The sequence below is a fragment of the Cavia porcellus genome, unplaced genomic scaffold, assembly GCF_034190915.1.
Source record: "Cavia porcellus strain 051 isolate PalLab524CR breed Dunkin Hartley unplaced genomic scaffold, mCavPor4.1 scaffold_2, whole genome shotgun sequence".
Classification (NCBI taxonomy): Eukaryota; Metazoa; Chordata; class Mammalia; order Rodentia; family Caviidae; genus Cavia; species Cavia porcellus.
The window spans coordinates 1,946,383-1,966,765 of NW_026947485.1; the positions used below are offsets into that span (position 1 = coordinate 1,946,383).

At 48.0% G+C, this 20,383-nt stretch overlaps 1 protein-coding gene across 4 annotated transcripts in view; it reads left to right on the top strand.

The window, feature by feature from the left end:
* The window catches only part of Sema3d (semaphorin 3D), a 161,851-nt gene that overhangs the window by 114,565 nt on the left and 26,903 nt on the right, over window positions 1–20,383 (top strand). For all 4 annotated transcript variants that reach the window (XM_063237392.1, XM_063237403.1, XM_063237411.1 and 1 more), the window contains exons 10-12: window positions 9,861–9,975; window positions 10,997–11,066; window positions 13,564–13,708. In XM_063237392.1, the coding sequence (XP_063093462.1) occupies window positions 9,861–9,975; window positions 10,997–11,066; window positions 13,564–13,708 (330 nt within the window). The remainder of the gene's footprint in view (window positions 1–9,860; window positions 9,976–10,996; window positions 11,067–13,563; window positions 13,709–20,383) is intronic.

Sequence of the window (20,383 nt, forward strand, 5' to 3'; positions counted from 1 at the left end):
CAGTCTGTGCCCTGGGGCTCCAGAGGGCCTCCAGGGGCAGAGATAACCCCTCACAGGCCTCCAAGGTGCTACTGCCAAGGTGGCTTCTGTAAGCAGCTACAGAGTGAACCCCCGAACTCCTTTCCCCTGCGGACCTGCTGATCCCTTGGCACTATCTTGGCTGCCTGAGGGGGACTGGGCCTCTCCAGCGTTCCTACTGGGCTCCGGTGGGGTGCCCTTCTCCAGCAGTGGAGGACCCCTGGAGCCGCACTGCCTGACCCTGTCTGTGTAAACAGGTTGCATTGCCCAAGTCCTAAAGGTTACAGTCAGCTCAGTGTATCTCGGATCACCCACATGGGGAGGGAGTATGCTTCTCCCCCAGCCTCACCCTCCAGTTATGGTTTACGGACACCTTGTTCTAAAGGCTTTAAATACGGTTTCTTATCCAGCCCATTTCCAAATTTTACCTCATAATTTAGTATTTAATCGTGAAATAACTGAACATTTGCAAGTGGAGGTTTCAATAACAACATGAATCTGAAATGAAGCCCTCCTCTCTAGGGGTATAGATGTGAGTACATAGTTGTGTGCCGCGAAATGCTGGCACATTTAGTAGTGATTCACAAAACTCGGAGTCATCCTTGTGGTGATGCAGTTTTCACAGACAGGCTCTCCTGACCCCGCCTGGGCGTTATTTGTTTCTGTGCCTCCTTTCCTTTCACCCTCAAATTTCAACACAACGTTTCCTACTTCTAAAAAATAATAATAGAATGCGGGTCTCCATTATGAAAAACGATTGAGTCTGACAGTTAAGAGAAAGTGTTCAAGACAGAAGAGATCATGTTAGGGAGAATTAAGAGTAAACCGTGCGCTTTCCTGAGTACACCCACCTCTTTGTAGCTGGAGTTCTTTGTGTTACCGGTCTGCCCAGGCTTTTCCCATGGTCCTGTCTGGAAATTCTCAGCTTTAGTCCTTGGTGTTATTGTGGTTTGCTGTCGTTTTTAGTTGAAAACTTCGGTTCGGTGAAAAAATTCTCACAATTTAAGAGCTGAGCTCTCTTCCCCTTCAGTTACTAAGCTAAAAGATGGTTATGTTAATGTGTGAAAAACTGTCCTTTTTAGATCCACCAAAGGTACATTAGGCTGGATTACAGTGACTGGTGGGAAAGAGGTTTTAGTAATAGGCAAACATCACGCAGAAAAATGACCGAATGATTGTAATTCACTCATTGTTTCAACAGTAGCAACACCTCATAAAATAGCTGTGCAAAATGTGCTCCACTAGACAGTTATTGGGACAAAAAGTGGCTTTCTTTCTCTGAAACCTGGGGAATAGTGAGAGGGCAGAGTATGCAATATGTGATCAGAATAGATGGTGAATGTCTGAGTTTTTAAGGAATTATCCAGGGAAACGCACACTGTCATTAATCCCCCTAAAGCACTTCCCCTTGTTCCCAGCAGACTGTGCTGTCCCCTGTCCTCCCACCTCCTGAGGCAGTTCTGGACTCCTCTGTCATGAGTGTCCTTAGGAGCTGTGATCAGAAACCCAGTGAATGCTGCTGCCGAGTGCCATCCAACAGAAAGGCAGCTCGTAAAACATATACCATGAAAGGGAAATGTTGTGAGTCTATCTGAACATCAAGGCAGCCAGGAACAGCACAGCTAAGGCCACTCAGGAAAAGGACCCCAGCGCTGCGGCAGAAAGTGGCAGGAATGGGGTGCAGGTGTTGGAGGGGAGCACCTATCAGCGGTAATGCATCATTTACCGTGGCGCACTTTAAGGGTGTAGACGTTCACTCTTCACCCCAGTTGCCCCTTGTAAACAGATACAGATAGAGAGTAGCAGAAGAATCTGCTGACACCTTGAGTGCTCAGTGGCTCCTAGCACTGTGCTGAGGCCCTGTGCTCATAGGGAGGAGGACCGCATTAGTACTGCAGGAAGACAGGATTCCAGAGAGACAGGCCGCGCTGTTGCGGAGGATTTTGCCACCAGAACAAGAAATCTTGTTACTGTATCACAAGAGGAACATGCAGAGCCAACTCTTGGTTGAGCAGTAAATTGCGTGGTGAAAAGCCTTCTTTCCATGCGTACAAGTGTGAATCCCGTCTTGTAGGAAACGAGGAGTTGGCTCACATTTGAGGCAAAGAAGTACCAAGGTAGGTAGATGGATGCACTGGGGACCAATTTGAAGAATGTGACAGGACTGAGAAATAGTTGTGCCTCGGGGGCTGTTGGGGCCACAGATAATACAAATGGGAGATAAAAGTAATTCAAGAGATTTTTCCGGCAAATGCAAATCTGCATTTGCAGATTTCTAAATGGTCTTTCCATGGCTTTCTGTGATTGATTCCTTTGTGGAGTCTGGTGCCTCCTGGCTGAGCTTCAAAGATGAGGGTGGTGGTCTCTCTACCGGCCCAAATCAGCAACCACGCAGCTGTTGGAGCAGAATCAGGGTCCCTGAGCCAGTGGCTGGGTGTTCAGTATTCCTGCCTCCTGCATCTTCTCTGCAGGGGCACACATCACTGCTGTGTCCCTGATGACTGTGCTTCCTAGGAGATACGGCTCGGGTTAGGAAATGCACAAAGCAACGCGCTGTTCTGACCGGACCCAGGAAATGGTTCAGGGACTAAGGTTTTGCATTTGGGCATGAACTGTGTAGGCATTAGGATATGCTGGCAGATGGGTGATTTCTAAGTGGAACCCGAGGCTTGGTCATGTCTGGAGTTATAAATTTGGAAATCGTCAGTATCTCAGCTTCATGGCAGTGTTGGAAACTGCTCAGGAAACTGTCATATGAGGTCAAAGGCAAGGAAAGATCCCCAGGGACCATGGCGCTAGGAAAGAGGAAAATGTCTGCAAAGAACATAGAGGAAGCTGTCTGACAGCTGGGTATGCCTGGGGAGGGTGAGGACTGTCACACCGCACGGGGAAAGACTGAAGAAGAAGGTGAGGCTGCACACCAGCAGGAGACTGGAAGGTCGTGATTACGCCCCTGGTCTCAGATTTGTCCCTGAGGACATCATCAGTAAGCTTGCCTGCATGGTGCGGGCATTCGGTTTGCAGCCAGATACTGGCTGCGTCTCCTACTGTGTCTCTCACTCTCGTGCTTTACTGACCTAGAAAATGAGGACCCCCCCACCTCACTGTGATCACTGTAGTGAATAGGGACGATGCCAAGCAAGGACACGTGAATTTGGATGTGACAGACATCGGGAAGGTGTGGAAACCAGGGCCTTCGAGCCCAGCTTTTCAGTTGGCAACAGTGACTTGTGAGAGAGTCCATGGAGCGAGCATAAACACCTAGCCATAGCACAGAGAATTTTGTGATGAAAACCACAGGCGTGCACATGGATACATACACATGCACACGGATACACACACATGCACATGGATACACATGCACACGGATACACACATGTACATGGATATGCACACATGCACATGGATACAAACATTGCACATGGATTCATGCATTGCACATAGATAGACATATGCACATGGATACACACATATTGCATGGAGACACACATGCATGAATACACACACATGCACATGGATACACACATGCACATGGATACACACATTGTACATGGATATGTACACATTCACATGGATACAAACATTGCACATGGATACATGCATTGCACATGGATACACACATATTGCATGGAGACACACATGCATGAATACACACACATGCACATGGATACACACATGCACATGGATACAAACATTGCACATGGATACACACATATGCACATGGATACACACATGCACATGGATACACACATGCACATGGATACACACATGCACGTGGGTGCACACATATTGCACATGGATACACACATGCACATGGATACATGCATTGCACATGGATACACACATATGCACATGGATGCACACATTGTATACATCACACACATGCTTTTGGATCCAGCGTAACTTAGTAGTCATCAGAACTGGGAGAGAGGGTGTGGTGTTTACAAGTGTTGGTGAGAGCAAGACCAAAGGTTATTGGGAAGCGATTGTATTTTATTGGTTTTAAAGGTTGAAACTACTGTTACTTTGCTGTCTTCCTTTTTGAAAATATTTGTGCTTTTGAGAGTGGATCCTATTTCTAAATATAGTCAAAATCATTTAGAACCATATGGGGTAAAAATCTTACATGCTATTTGAATATCACAAATTTTGTTTATGAGACACAGATGAGTAAGTTGCCTTAAAATACAATTTTTTTTCACGTGACAAAATTGATCAGTGACAACTCGAAACCATGTCCCTGCGTCTGGACACTTCAGACTTCATCTGTCTGCTGTGCTCCACGGCACACGCCCTTCCCAGGGAACAGCTCCTCGGAGGCCTCTTCTGGCAGTAGTGACCTTTTGTCATTTGGCACCAGGACCCGAGGCTGGCACCAGGAGCCCTCACCCAGCTCTGTGGTACTGGACCAGCTGAGCCATCCTTTCTCTGAGGCACCACTGCTCGCTGGTGGCTGATGACAGATGGCAGATCTGCCTGGCGGGCTGGGAAGCGGGGAACAGGCCGCCTGGCTGCAGCAGGAGGCTCTGTGCTTTGCTCTGCCAGTGGCCTCTGTGGTAGGGCCGTTTGAGTCTGCGCATTGTTATCACCCTGCGTTTCCTGTCCATCAGCTTAGGGACTGCCAGTGCCGCCCCGCCACCCGGCCCTCCTGGCTCCAGGCTCTCGAGTTACTGTGGATTCTGATCATCCTGGAATCCTGGTCCTGTGCTGTCCCCACGCCAGCAGGCTCCGATTGCCGCTGCAGGCGAGCCAGTTCGCCTTTCTTTCCCAGCCTTTCCTGCTGGCCGTGCCAGGAACTCAGCTTGGATGCCCTTCCCAGCACTGGCCTGGGGTCGCATTGCTGCCTTCACTCCGTGCCACGTGCCATCTGCTTTGAGAGGTGGCCCTGCTCAGTCGTCACTGCCCTTGCAGGCCTGTGTTTTTAGGCCACGGCACTTCCCGCCTTTGCTGGTCTCCCCAAGCTGTGGTTCTCTCTTGTTCAGCGCATCCCTTGTGCTCCGTGAGGCTCAGAGCACGCTGGCCGCAGACACGCGTCCATCTGTTTCCCTGCCTGAGAGACACGGAGGAAAGCACGCACGCTGTTCCACATAAGCCCCAGAGGAAAGGACTCCGATCCCACCTGAAAGGCTGATACACATGCCTGCGTTTACCCAATAACTTAATCTGCTCAGCCTTAGAAGCAGAATTCTTTACAGGAATGAATTATGCAAGTCCGCATTTCTAATGCTTGCGAGTGTTTGAAGTCCTTAGAAAAACATGCGGTCTGTTTCCATTTGCCCTGTTGTTCTCCAAGGCAAATCACAAACATTTGGCCCTAAACACTTGAGTATTTTTTTAAGAATTTTTTTTCCTTGAAGGCCTCTGTGAAAGGTATCCCCTAAAAAACTACTGTATTCAGTGGCTGTCATAAAATATTTTTATTTAATTACTTTTTTATTTGCCTTCACCCTTTGGCTTAGATGTTTGCATTTGTATATTTTTGCTTCCTCTACTGCTAAATGTTTCAAGATCATTAGTAGCAGGTGAAATAAAGACTCTACCCCTTGACTTTCAAGCTGTCTAGAGTTTAGTTTGGACTCCTAGATATCAGAAAAGACACTAAAACCTTTTCAAACAGTAAAAAGGAAGTGCTGACAGGCAATATACTGGTGAGGAGAAAAGAGGGGAGCTGGCGTGGTGGCCCATGCTTACAGTCCTTGGCCCTCCTCAGGAGGCCGAGGCAGGAGGATTGAGAGTTCAGGGCCAAGCAGGGAAAGTTAGCAAGGGCCTGTATCAAAATAAAACTTTAAAAAATAGAATAGCTCGGACTATAGCTAAGGGTTGAGTGCCCCTGGGCTCTGTACACCCCACTGCGTCCTTGGGGCAGTCAGGAAGCCATTTCATAGGAACTCAACATATAAGGTGAGAGAAGTCAGTCCCTTTGTGTTTTTCTTTGAAGACTTGTATACAATACAAAAAAAAAATACGAAGGACTGACTTCTGTCACCTTATACGTTGAGTTCCTATGAAATGGTCCGTAGAGATCCTGAGTGGTTGCCTTCATGACTGCCCAAAGGACGCAGTAGGATTTACCAATTTACCCCTCCCTAAGCAAGCTGGGTGGTATTTATTTATACTGAGACCACGGGCAAGTGGAATTGAGGAGGACAGCTGAATGAAGCGTACATAGGAGCCGTGTAGATGGCAGTTTGCTGAGTGCCTCATAGAACTGCATCCTGTTACCTGCATGCGTGGCAGGAGGCCAAGGAATTCCATTCAGAAAAGGAGATACATGTGTAGGTTTTAACTTCATCATAAACCCAGTTTTATTTCTTTAAAGTTTGTAAAGGTGTGCTCTTCTCCAGCTTCTATCAGGAAAAGTCCACTGCCCTTCCCTGATACCAGCCTCTCCGGCCACACATTACAGTGAGGGTACCAGATAGCACCTTCTCAAGTGTCTCGGAGACTTTGTTGGTTTTACAAAATATTCATAGGTTAACAGCATAGAAATTCAGTGCCACATACGGGTTTTCCGAGAGCTTCCGTTTTCCATAATGGATGGAAAGAACAATATTTATGAAGTGCAGAGTGGCCTTGAGCAGATGGTATATACAGATAAGATCCAGCATCATGACCAGAGGTCAAAGGACACACTCAGTATAGGCTCCCATGTGACAGCTTTGAGCCACTTCTTGTGTCCCTGAGATTTATAAGACCTGGAACTGCAGGCTGGCAGGGAACAAGCAGTCCCACTGGTCTGCCTCCTGGTGGGCGTAAGCTCAGAGGATCACAGCACCCCTGGTACACAGTTCACACTTAGTCAAGTGCCTCTGCAGTCCTGCAGGTTCTCATCTCATTAATCACTGCAAAATTTAGAAATACTGCAAAGGTAAAAAGCTCTGTAGAAAAAGAAAACAGTGCTCAGTACTGAGTCCCCATGTGTATTCCTCTCCCCCAGTGGCACAGGACCAGGCCTGTCTACCTTTAATGTCTCTGTTGCTCCCTCTGCGGCTCTGGGAGAGGTCAACCAGGCTTCTGCTCCCTGCCCATGAAGAGCAAGACCAGAGGTGACCGGTGACCAAGGCTGCTGCGTCTGACATCCCAATAATAAATCCATTGTGTGAGTGAGACCAGTGTGTTCTTTAGGACTCCAACAAAATAAGCAAGGAGGTGATAGTTTACAGAAGTGCTTATCTGCCTTTCAGCTCTGCTCTGGGCTTAAGTTCTCAGGGGGGATTGAATGGATTTGCAAACAAATCCAGGGGCTGAAGGGGGTAAACAGAGTCAGCCCCACCACCCCCTTGGGGCGGGGAGGCAGCTCTTAGTGGATTGAACTTTGGCATGGGGTTTGGCCTGGTGTTCCTGAGCCTCTCCGTCTTGTCCTTGCAGCGGAGGCCTCTTGCTGAGACCTGTGACCCTGCCTCTCACGTGGCCTTTCCCTCAGGTCTTTATCTTCTCACTCCTGGAGGGCTGTGAAAGCCAGCTGAGTGGGTCTGCACAAGCACTGAAAGATTGTTTTCTTAAAGGATTGTGATTTCCATTTGTCAGGTTGAAAACTACAGGTGCTCAGACATTCCTTTGTGGCCAACAAATCTAGAGTTGACAGGTTAGAATTTTCTCATGGTTACTGTTAGGGAGGGGTGGTGATTGCAGGCCGACAAGGGAGAAAACTTGAAAGTAAACACTGTCACTTTCATGCATCTGAATATTTAAAAGAAGGCACATAATTTTTAGGATGAAATCGTGCCATGTACAATTGTTAAAGAAATGTCCGTGAACAAAAATTGCAAATATGTGCTTATTTAGTTAGCAGATATAATTGTAGCCTTAACCTTCTGATGGGGAATGGTAAGGGAATCAAAAGTGGTCCGGGGCGTTATGTTCCTGATGACTGATACATTGCTGTATTCACTGCTGATCCTCTCAAAATGTGTAAATACTAGGAAGGAAAATCTAATAAGTACAATGCATTAAAAACTCATGCAGGGGCTGGGGATATAGCTCAGTGGCACAGCGCCTACCTGCAAGCACAAGGCTGTGAGGTCAATCCCTGATCAAAAAAGAAAAAAAACTCACAAGACAGGTGTGCTGGCACACGCCTCTAATACTAGCACTTAGGAGGCTGAGCTGAGGCAGAAGGATCAGTGGGAGCTCAAGGCCAGCCTGGGGAGACCCTGTCTCAGAAAACCAGAAAAAGAAAAAAAAAATCATGCATAAAATTAATTTTTTAACAATGGTTCTGCTTCATACAACTAGAGATCTGCTTAAAACTAAAGTGGCCAAGGGCTGGGGGTACAGCTCAGTGGCTCAGTGTCTGCCTGGCAAGCAGGAGGTCATGAGTGTGAGCCATGGTCGCCCCACAAAAGAAAAACTAATGTGCCTACAAACTATATCACATTAAAAGGTGTAAAACAAAGGTCATGAGAAAGAAGAAGAACGAACTTAACTTGTATTTTACAGTTCACTTAAGAATCTATTACTCTTCCACATTTTGTCACTGGAATCCTGTGGTACACAAAGACAGAATTCATTGTTCCCTTAGAAGAAAGCATTGGTATTTCTGGCCATTCATTTTAATATGCAGACTCATATTTATAAACTGATCTGAAGATGTGAGCATTAGGAATAATCTGCACCAAGATAAGCCTACCGTCACAACTGCAGACATCCAAAGTCACTGACAGCTTAGACAGTGACAGCCTTAGGAGGTCAGGACTCCACCCTAGAGATCTGAGCAACCCCGGCCACGCTGACTGTGTGGTTTTCACAAGGGAATGCAGTTTCACTTCTTTGCTAGTTGTTAAATCTTTTAGTTCTCCATCATGTGTCTAATAACTCAGGGTCACTGGTGGGAACGCCTTCCTTGATCCTACCACTGACTCTGACAGCCGGCTCTTCCCCTGTTCAAGCAGACCCTGGGCTTCACCCACGCTGACCTGCCCTGGCTCTCTCAGTGTGTTCCGCCGCTGACTCTGTCCTTCTGTCTGGCCAGCACCTGTTGTATTTACTGAATCAATCGGTCCACGGGGCCTGAGACCCCTGCCAGCCTGGGCTCAGTGTTCACCCAGCACTGAGGCCGCCTGTCCTCACTTCCCCAGGAGAAGCAGCTCACTCTCCCCTGCTCACCGTAGAGGTTTCTAAAGACTTGTGCCAATTACACTTTTCATGGTGCTTGTTCGGTAGGCGCTGGCTGTGTTACTGAACCCACAGGGAAGGGGCATTCATGACTTTCTGAGTGGCTGTGGGGTGAAGGCCACGAGGCGACTCAGAAAGTGATTAAACCTAAGAAAACCAGCCAAGTGCCGCCATGGTGTATCACCACAACCAGCAGCCCTACGTGTTCCCCAGATGAGGTCCTACTGCAGGAAGAGACTTTAGTTAATTCTGATTGTAAGTGGTCATGTGCGTGTGCATGTGTGTGTGTGTGTGTGTGTGTGTGTGTGTGTGAGAAACCCTCCATACTCCTGAGTTAGGAGCACACATTTTTTACACATACACACCAGTGATTTGGAGCCACTTAGAGCAGTAATCAGTGCAGTTTGTAAGGTCTGATGTTTTGCTCATTAAGTGCTCATATTTAGTTAATACAGGAAATATTTTACCAAATACGCTTTGAAGGTGAGCACCTGTCATTCTTTTACCTCATTGCTAAGTACTCTGCAGGTGAGTTCTCCTGAGAGGTCCTCCTCCAGCTCTCCTCCGCCTCCAATGCCTCCTTAGTTTAGAGACAGGAGAGACTGCAGAGGCCTCACTTCCTAGCCCTGAATCTCCGTGGACAGCGGGCTGGCTGGCTGCAGTCCCTGCCGTCCAGTCAGGGCAGAACCCCAGGCCCAGCCTCACCTGGCCTCTGTTCTCCCTCTCAGAATGACGGCGGAGGGCAGCGCAGCCTCATCAGCAAGTGGACCACCTTCCTGAAGGCCCGGCTGACCTGCTCCATTCCCGGGAACGACGGGGCAGACACCCACTTTGATGAGCTGCGTAAGTCCCCGCTCCTCCCTCCCCAGAGAAGCCTTCCTTGCTGACTGAGTCCTTCAGGCTGTAGTGTATTTTAGCCCCGGACCCTGATTCTCGATAACACAGAGCAGCTTGCAAGAGCAGATCCCACAGAATTCGCACACATAAAGCATCCTGGGTGCCCTGGGCACTCAGTGGGCATACAGTGGGGACATGGGGGACTCTCACACACTGCCTGTCTGACAGACCCCTGTTAGCGGAACCTCAGCAATGAGCAGGAAGCTGTCAGCACAGGGATCTCTGCCTAGCCCCCTCTGCAGCCCTCCCGGGGCAGTGCTAGGGGCACAGGAGGAGCTGGGGCCTGAAGCAGGAGGCCCTTGCTGGACAGTGTCCAGAGCTCAGACTCCGAACACCTTCTGGACCCTGTCTTCTTAGGTGTCTTCCTGCATCAGTGAGGCTGCTGAGAAGCCATGGGTGGACTGTTCCCTCTTCCCTGCTCCTGACAGCTAATTCCAAAAGGAATCTTTTTAGCTGCCTGTGAAGTTATCACCATGAGCTTTTTTCTTCCCAAACTTGCACACTGATACCCTAAATAACCTTGTAGACACTATTATTTGCACATAATTCCCTTCCAATACTGCACCGGTTACACTGTAGCCACATTCCTGTAGACTTGAAGAGGCGCCTGAGTGCTACGTTGTTGCAATCACAGAGCAACAAGATTTTACCCCAAAGGGTAAGGTTGTCTCTGTTTGGTTTCTGTTTTGTATGGAACCACATTCTCCTAAAAGTAAACAGCTGTGGAGAATGTCCTTTGAGTTAGCTCATTTTTAAGTGTTTGGATTAAACAAGGGGAAGGGGGAGGTTAAATGTCCAACTCAATGTCACGCAAGGGAAGACTCTGACCCTTAGTTCCCGAGGCACAGACTAGCAGCTGGGTATGCTTAATTGTGTGCATAGTACACTTAACCGTGAGGTATATCATGTTTATTAAAAAGCAAACATGTAATACTGAAAAATAAAATGCAATTTTTTCCATTAATAGAAGATATTTATTTACTCCCTACAAGAGATGAGAGAAATCCTGTAGTATATGGAGTCTTCACCACATCCAGGTACGTTTAATGAAATACTTTCAATATTTTAAAGTCTGATTGTTTGTTTGTTTTGGTTTTGTTTGTTTGTTTTTGTGGTTCTGGGCCTCTGCCACAGAGCTACACCTCGAGGGCATCTAAAGAGTGTTCCTAAGCCTGGAAGCCAGTATAGTGGTATCTTCTCGTCCCTTTCTTTGTAGTAGTCGCACACTTTTGTTCACCAGTTCACGTAGTGTTCCTTACACATCTTTCAGGATCCACCTGGAAACTGCCCTCCTTATCCCGGCTCAGCTCTAGCACCTCAGAGCTGGCGCCCAGGGCTGGGGGAACCATCTCCAGCACCCCCTATGTCTGCACCTGATGCATGCAGTGCTCAAGGCCGCTGTGCGTGCATGTGGACAGGAGTACCCCTAAGACAAATGCTGACTGCAAAAGCCATACCCAGGATGCCTCCCTCGTCCTGCGGTCAGAGAGGGTGACCTGCAGAAATGCACAGCAAGGCCCGAATCCCTGAGTTGGATGCTGCTGGCTCTTTGGATCTCATGGGAGAAGGGAGCCTGTGAGGTAGATGGCTTGAGCGGCCCCAGGCGTGTGCAGTAGAAGTGGAGCTGGAGTCCCTCTCCTCTCCCCTGTGCTCTCCTTCTGCGGAATACCATCTCGCACAGAGTAGTGAGGCTCTGTGACCCGCTTAGAGCTTCTACTCACAGCTGTGAAGCTTTCTCGAGAAGGCGTGGGCCCAGCTGTCTCCTTTGACTTCATCCATCCGGGGACTCGCAGCTGAGTGTGGGCAGAGCGCTTCTCCCTTTGGGCGCGCACCACTGCATGGTCTTGGAGACAAGTGCAGTCCACTGCCTCTGTTGGCGTTAGTATTGAGGAATCGGAGCGATGCTGTGAATACAGAAGAGATGGCTTTGCTGTGTCCTTTGGAACAAATTCTTAAACTATTTTGTAGCAAATTATAGTTTAATTTCTTTCCTGTGGCGTGACCCTCCTGTAGTTCACAACAGCTTGTGTGTAGACTGGGGTTCTCTATTTTGGGATGGATCAGAAAGAAAACGGGGGAGTATTGTGGTGGTTCCAGGCAGGATGTGAACACTCTGCTGTGAGAATCAGGAAGACGCTGTGATCGGCACTGCTGTGGCTCTGCTTTCTGTTCCTTTACACCAGGCAGTGAAGGGCACAGAAGCACAGGCTCGGCTCCCGCAGGGTCTGCGCCTGGTCCTCCTGGCACCTGTCCATGCCTTTGAAGATAGTGTGTGTTCCCCACATGAGACGGGCATGGGTGCCAGGGAAACGTAGCCCCAGGTGCTGCCTTTTTTCCCCTATCGAGTTTCTGCCCACCCAGAGTGTGAAGCACACATCAGTTCTTTGTTCTCGGGGTGCTTTGTTGTTCTGTTTTCAAGGCTGCCCTGGAGACTGAGGCAGTGCTGGCCTGCCTGGTGCTCTGTTAAGTGTGAGACTGTGACTTACCTACAGCAGGACAGTGCCACCAGCCTCGAGCCTTGGGCTTCCCCAGCACATGAGCAGAGTGGGCCTTGGTAACCAGCACCTCCCTCCCCAGCAGGCCGTTTTCCAGGCTGCCTGCTTGTCACCTACTGTCACCTCCTGAGGCCTCATGAAAGTCACCCCAAGAATATTAATGACTACATCGCTCAAGCTGGAGAGGCGTGTGCTTGTCAGGATCACGTGGAGATGCAGATCTCTTAGGTCGAGAGAGGGCCATCTCTCAGGCAGGAGCAGGGACTAGTGAAAGGTTTATGTTCATAGAAAATGTTTTTGATTTTCCACGAACAAACCCAAAACCTATCTGACGAGTGCTAACAGTTTCCATCATTAGCGTGCCAAAGACTGCCGATTTCCTATGGGACTGCTTCCGAGACAGCATACGTACCCCAACTGCGAATATCAGACACGTCACTGCATTCTGAGGCTCAATTCCAGGAGCAAAGTGAAAAACACTGGTTATTTCAACCCTTTCAAAAGTCAGTTTAATAAAAATCATCTGGATAAATTACAAATGGCTACACTTTATGTTCACTCACTAAAAAGTGATACAGGAGGCAATGATTACTCACAGATCTAAATGATTACTATTTTAATAATGGGTAAGGTCACTTTTCACACTTTGAGCCCTTTGTAAAGCATTATTTCATGACTACCTTGGGTAACATAAAGAGTATGTGGGGACCTATAGTACCCCTTCCTCTGTTTTCCTCCTTGTCCTCCAGTTTTTGGGGCAGTCTAGTCAGTCTGTCTCCCAGGTGTCTGTGTAGACATCTGCCTTGGAGCACACCACAGCCATAAGCGGGGTACCACACCGCTGGGTGCCCAACACTGAGGGTCCCCTTAGCTCCCTGAGCCATGCTGTGACGGCCTTGCCCATGGCAGGCTGCTTGGTGACAAGCTCCTCGAGGACACAGGTGTGTTTACTTGCTGGCTGTGCCACTAGACAGAGCTTACCTGTCACCTGGCCTCCCTGGCGGCACCCGCAATAGCCAGGTCCTGTGCTCTCTTCCAGCTCCATCTTCAAGGGCTCCGCAGTGTGCGTGTACAGCATGGCTGACATCAGAGCTGTGTTCAACGGGCCCTACGCCCACAAGGAGAGTGCAGACCACCGCTGGGTGCAGTACGACGGGCGCATCCCTTACCCCCGGCCCGGCACGGTAGGTGTCCCGCCGCGTGCTTCACTGTGCTCCTGGCCCCGCGTTCCACTCCTGACTATTGTTGTAAATAACGCTGTTCCCCATAGCAGCATTTCTGCTGATATTTAGATAGCGGTGCTTTACGTACAGTGACTGAAGAGCATTTCCAGCCTCTGCCTGAATCTAACATCTTCCTTTGAATAAGAATTTTCAGTGCATGGGGGAACTGTGGGCCACAGTGTCATGAGTGGACAGCACTGTCCGTGGGAATCGCCCCAGGGTCTGTAGGTTCATGAGAATGATTTCCTATGATCTAACCCGTGCTGACTTCAGTTCTGCCCAGTTTTGGTAAACATACTCAGCTCGGCCACTGAATCTGTATGATCACCAAGACCAAATTTGGAAATGTCCACAATAATGCGCAGATGTGCAGCTCTCTCCTGCCTTCTTTAGTTAGTGTTAAATGATACTTGCTTTTTGTCTGCTTACAATGTTTTGATCCTGACTCCTCCCTCGATGTATGTTTTCTTTGGAATGCTGATATTGAAGTTAGAAACCTGATATTCTGATGTGAAAAGCTGCTACACAGCTAGCTACCACGTATGCTTTTCGTAATGAACTTCACTGTTAAATACCTCAGCCTTCATAAAGTCACTGGGATTGTGTTTCACAGTGTATCAAGTGGCCACCCTGCGAAACCTGAGAATGCAAGAACTATAGCAGCCGATAGAAACTATATAATCCACATAGGGGAGTCCGATGCCCAGAATAATCAAATAATTTTCTCCAGATCATTTTGCCAAACACAACAGAAGGGAAAGGGGTGCTGCTTAGGATTTTCGGCCGATCTCCTGCCCATCCTTCTCATGCTCTGACACCTGCCTGTTCCCTGGTCACCCAGCACGGGAAGAACGGGGAGCCTCACAGTAACTGTGTGGAGTTTGGGCTCATCTCCGGCTATTCTGCTTTATCTCTACTTCTTCACAGCACCGAAAGTTATGATTCTTCTAATTTCTCTTTACCCATTTCCGAAATTTTAGTAAAATGCATAACTGAGCGTTCCCTATGACTCAGTATACACTCTGCATGAGTTACCGCCCGACATTCTCACAGCAGCTCGGTGCCTTGTTATCATGATTTTACATAAACGGGGGGCAGCAGGACTGCTTGCGTGCTGACGTCTCACAGCCTGTGGAGGGTTAAGGCTTTAAGTTTAGAGCCATGCCAAATCCACAGCTCTGGTGTGCTGGGCTTTCGTGGATCTGTCCTATGCACGGGAACTCAATCCACTTCGGATGGCTGTTCATGGGAACACACCTGCGTGTGGCTGAATCGTTTGCTTTCTGTGAAACAGCTACACATTTTTTATGGCTCTTTTACACTTACATAGGAGAGTTTAAATTGATAATTTAGGAAAGCACGTTTGCTTTTGCGTTCTGGGTATGCACACTGCTATTGAGATTGATCCAGGTTTTCCTGCAGTAGGGCCCTGTGCCAGTGTTCTCTCTCAGCTGCGTACTAGGGCATGGGGGCACCACGTGGGTGTCAGTGCCTTGGTCTGGACAGGGTGCTGTGCATGCCCACCGACCCAAAGCCAACCCCAAAAGCCAAGCTCACCAGTCACTCTAGTGAGAAAAGCCTGGGAACCCACAGGCTGCGGGTACAGAATTCCTCCATGTCAAGTGATGCTTCTGCCCTCTGGTGTTCAAAAAGGATGTCGGCACAGTTCCTAGCGTGCCCCACAGGCTTCTGTGACTAACCTGGAGCAATTGGTGACAGGAGGGCTCCTGTGAGAGGAATATGTGACAGTGCCTCGCATGGTCAGGGTGCAGGTCAGACCTGGCCACCGCGGAAGTCAGGCCAGGACTCTCAGAATGGGAAGATTTGCAAAAGCATAGTTCAATTTCAATATGTGATTTACTAGAAATATTTGACTGCAGTTTTAGTTAATAAAGTAGTGTTATTTTCCACAGACATTTTTAAAAAGACTTTTGCATAAATGTAAAATTATGGTCCGTGCTACTCAAAAGTGAGGTCCTGTTTTTAAACAATTGTTTAAAAAATGAGAAAAAAGCACTTGTTATTGACGTCCAAAGACTTATGAAACATGCATCTTACTACTGCTGAATCATTTTGAAACAGGTTTTATTTCTGAAATGTCTAATTTTGTTAAAATTATAGTTCACACTTTAAAATTGTTTCCTTCTAACAGTTTTTACTGTTATTTTACTTAGATTTGACTTCAAGGATTAAAAGACATGATTATCCCAAATAATCCTCCACTGATTGGTAGGGAATGAAAGGAAGAGGATTAGGTACATTATTAATTTCATCGCTTTATTTTACTCTGTGGATAGAGTAAAATAAAGTAAAATGATGAACCCACTATAAATCTTATTAATAGCTTAAACACCAGCATAACTGTCCTTTCTTTGCATAGAAATTTTAAAAAATGTTTTATTTGTACATTTGCAGTTCATGTAGTTTATACTTATTTTGGGGTACACGTAGGTGGCGTGCACGGTGTATGGATCGCTGTGAGTGTCTTGGTGTAGGATTCAAGAGAGAAGCATATTGCCCACAGCACTGTGCAAACCCCACGGACAGCGTGTGCAGAATCCAGATCTTACCACCGTCTCTGCTGCACCCTCGACCTGTACCCCAAGCTTGTTTTCCGCTCCGTGTGAATGTCTTCTTTCCCTTGAGAGTGAGGACTGCGGTGGATTTTCTTTTGTTTGATACTCTAGGTTGGAGAAAGAGACCACATAAAATATCAAAAGTCACTAAGCTAACCTTTTCCCATTTATTGCCCTTCTGTGTTAATTTCTGAAAATTAAGTGTCCTCTTAATGAAAAAAAGATAACATAAGTGTAAAAATGTCCCATAAAATTTAATCAACAAAACTGGAGTAAGTATGTGCTGTGAAACAAAATTAAGAGAAACTGAAATGCTTTACAAAATTGTTATGTTTGAAATATTCCCTAAATAAGCTTTTCTTTCTAACTCTATTTTACTATTCAAATCTTTATACAATTGAAAGTTTTTTAAGAACTCATATGTGTATGTTAATCACCTTATTTATAATTTAATGTATAATCCAATAGCCCACTGTGAAAACTGTGAGGCAGCATTTCAGCTTCCATTCGGCATACAGCATGCACGTCTCCCTCTAGAGCATTGCAAATCTTCATCTCAGCAGGGAGCCCGCCTGCAGGACTCCTCTTACCTGCTTTTCTCTGGGAGGAGACCAAAGCAAAGGCCTCTCCCCACCATTCCGCTGCAGTCGGGTTCTTCCCAACTCAGGATGTGAGTGCAGATACAGTTCGTACACCCCTCTGACCCCGTTACACCTCCTAACATTGGAAAAGACCAGGCCCTTGTCATTCTCTGTCCCCTGAAAAATCCATCTTAGCAGTGGCAGAACTGTGGCCAGCCCTGGTCCTGCACACTTGCTACGTGAGAAAGATTTTTTTTATTTGAACACTTGGGGACATCACTAAGTCTGACACGGCTTTGCTCACTGTCGTCCTGCTCAAATGCAGACCACCAGGATGGGTCAGAACCGGCAGTAACAGTGCCCCACAGCATTGGGTAACCGTGCACACGGCACATGCTGAGGGTCAGGGGTCTTCTACTAGGATTAAGATGAGAAACCCAACTGTACCACGGTTTTCCTTAAAATCTCTAGGCTGCAGCTGAAAACAAATTGAAATTCTTCAGGCACCTCATTTTCGCCTAGATTTTACATTCCATCCCATCTCAACTTCTTTCAGCCAATAGCTGGTGGCTCCGAGAGTCTGGTGTCCTTGTTAAGTTAAAGAAGACCTAAAATAGTGAGGAGAAGGGTTATAAACTATGCCAACTCCGTTATGTTAGAGTATTGTTTACAAGGCAGGCAGGCGACTGACTTTCAAACATGGGTAAAACGGGTCAAAGCAAAATACATACTTCAAAAATAGCATGAAACCTTCCCCTGGGTTTGACAGTGCTGGCCTGCGGTGTCAGCACACAGGGACGGAAGCCTGTGGGAGCTCCCTCGCAGTCTCGCTCCGATGCTTGAAGGCTGGGACTGCGCTTTGCTACCTTTGCTGTGAACGCTGGGCTGTTCTCACAGCTGCTGCATTTCTTCTCTAACCCATTTAAATGTGCAGAAAGCTATGCAGCCCTGCAATTCGCACCTTGCTGGCCCACTCACACCTCTTCCCTAGTGAGTTTTGCTTTGTTTTTATCTTAACATCAGTTCAGAGGACAGTCTCCTGCTTCGCAGGGTGACCAACTTGGTTTTGTTCCCAGAATCCAAATCACTGCCAGACCTCTAGGGCTGTCCTTGAAGACAGCAGAGGGGTCAGGACCCCCAGGCCAGGCTCCGAGCTCCTACATGGCTTCTGTGGACCCATGGGACACAACCTGTCCATTGTTCTGCAGCCGGGTCCAGGCCCTGGTTCTCCCTAGCACTAACGCAAATTAATGTTCCCTATTGACTGATGTGTGTGTATGTGTGTGTGTGTGCACACCTGTGTCAGACAGACCTAATGCTGCCTTGAAAATCAGGTTCTTCAAATTCCTGGTGCTATACTTATATTGCTTTTCCTGGTATAAAAATTCTTGCAAGAGAAAACGACTCTTAAAACCAGAGAGCAGGTCATTCACCTCTGCACACTGCTGCTGGGTCTCCAGGATTTCTCACAGGCTGACTCACCGGTGAATAATCAGGGGGTAAGGTGGCACTTACCAGGCTTGCATTTTGTGTGATAAATGCAAAAGTCTGGCTGCCCCTCGTGTGCCACACTCCTGGTCCTGGAGATCTGTTTGAAAGGAAGCCACTGCCTGCAGAGAGAGCCTGCAGCTGTAGGAGAAGCCTGCTTACAGCTGGCTGGGGCCTGGCCAAGGGCAGAGTTCTCCTTGGACAAGATCCATCTTTTCCCTTATCCATTGCTTCCCACTCCACTCCTAAAGGCCTTACACAAACACGCACTGTGCCAAGCACAACACGGTCACACCTAGCTGGTGGCTGCCGCCACGGCAACAACACTGGCGGCCGGTGCCCTGGGCTGGGCCCCTCAGGCTTGGTCAGGCCCCCTTTAATCTCGGGTCTCAGTCTCCGGTGGCACCAGCAGTTCAGCAAGATGCCACCATCTGAAAGTCCAGGGAGTAACTTGCCTTTGCCTGGCCTTGTTGCTTTCTTCCTTCCCCCAGACTTTATAAATTGTCTTGGTGACTCTCAAAACAGCACCACGTGAAGGCCCAGCTGAGTCCCTGAGTTACTGTTAGAGCAAGAGAGACCGAGAGGCGATCAGGCCAGTGGGCGAGCAGCTGAGGTTGAAAGGGCACCGGGATGGGGAAATGTGCAGTGCGCCTCCCTCCAGGGTGCCCAGCTGCACAAGGAGGGCTTCTCGGCGTGTGCGGCGGATACTGACTGAGACACAACATCTCCCTACACTTGGTGTTTTTGCTCCCTGAAACCTGTCTGCATTCTTACCTGAGTGTGTTGCTTGGCCTCGCACTTTGTTTTCAGATCTATGTTCCCCTTTGCTTTGTGATATCGAGGCTGACATCCCATCGGATTGATTGACAGCAGGGGCCTCCCCCATCCTGTCCTTTCCTAGACCTCGGGGGCAGCTGCCCCACACCACTTCCCCACCCCCGGGGTGGCAGTGCTGACCTGACCCTGGCACTGAGGCAGGGCCAGCATAGGAGTCTTCTCCACACTAGGGCGAGCGACGAGAGGACAGAGTGCTGTCAAGAAAGCGTATTTCCAGAAAGCATTGCATAATAGGCAATAGAAACCAGATTTCCTTTCTCTTCTTCTTTTTCCTTTTTTTAAATTTTATTACACTTTGTCAGAGGCAGACAATAAGAAAAACATTTATTTTCTCATGCAGTGGAACTATATTACATTAAACTTTCTAATTATTTAAAACTGTGATGAAAATTGTGGCTTGAATCTCATATTTTTCTTCTAGAAAGTTTGATACCAGATCACTACAGCTACCAAGTCAGAAGAGGGTTCTTCTCTAGTTGGAGGCTCTTTCAAAAGTGTAGCACAAGCTCCATCTTGCCCTGCTTTGATTTTTGTGATAGACCAACCAGACTAGAGCACGGGGATTAAAAGCTGGAAGCCCTGGAAATGCCTGAGCCTCCGCCCGCAGTGCACAGCCGTGACTGTGAAAGCTTTCATTAGTCGAGCTCCTTGTCCACTTGGAGTTCTTGCTTAACCGCTTTAGGACAGGTTCCCTGCTGCTGCCAGGTTGACAGGTTCCACTCGGTGAGGGCCAAGTGTGGAAACCATGACTGATCGCACAGGTCTGGGTCTGCAGAGCAACCTCCAGGTCACCGCTTACAGAGGGAGTCAGTACCAGGGGTGTGCAAGGGGGGTTCCCACCTCCGGGCTGCAGTGCTGGCCTGAATAAGTAGCCACCAGGAGAGGATCCATGTCTTATTGCCTGGCATGGGAGATTCTTACAAAAGATAGGCGCTCTCGCATGAATTACAGAAAATCAGTAACAGTTTATTTTAGTACAGCGTGGATGCTTATGCTAATCATAAGGCATGGTGGTTTAGTGGTTTAAAACTTTGGGTCAGAGTCATGCTTGTAACTATCTCCTGGACCTTTAGCTCCCTAGGAACAACTGTCGTGAGGATCGGAGTGCACTGACAGGAATCAAAGGTGTGCCCAGAATGCGCGGCTCAGTTTGG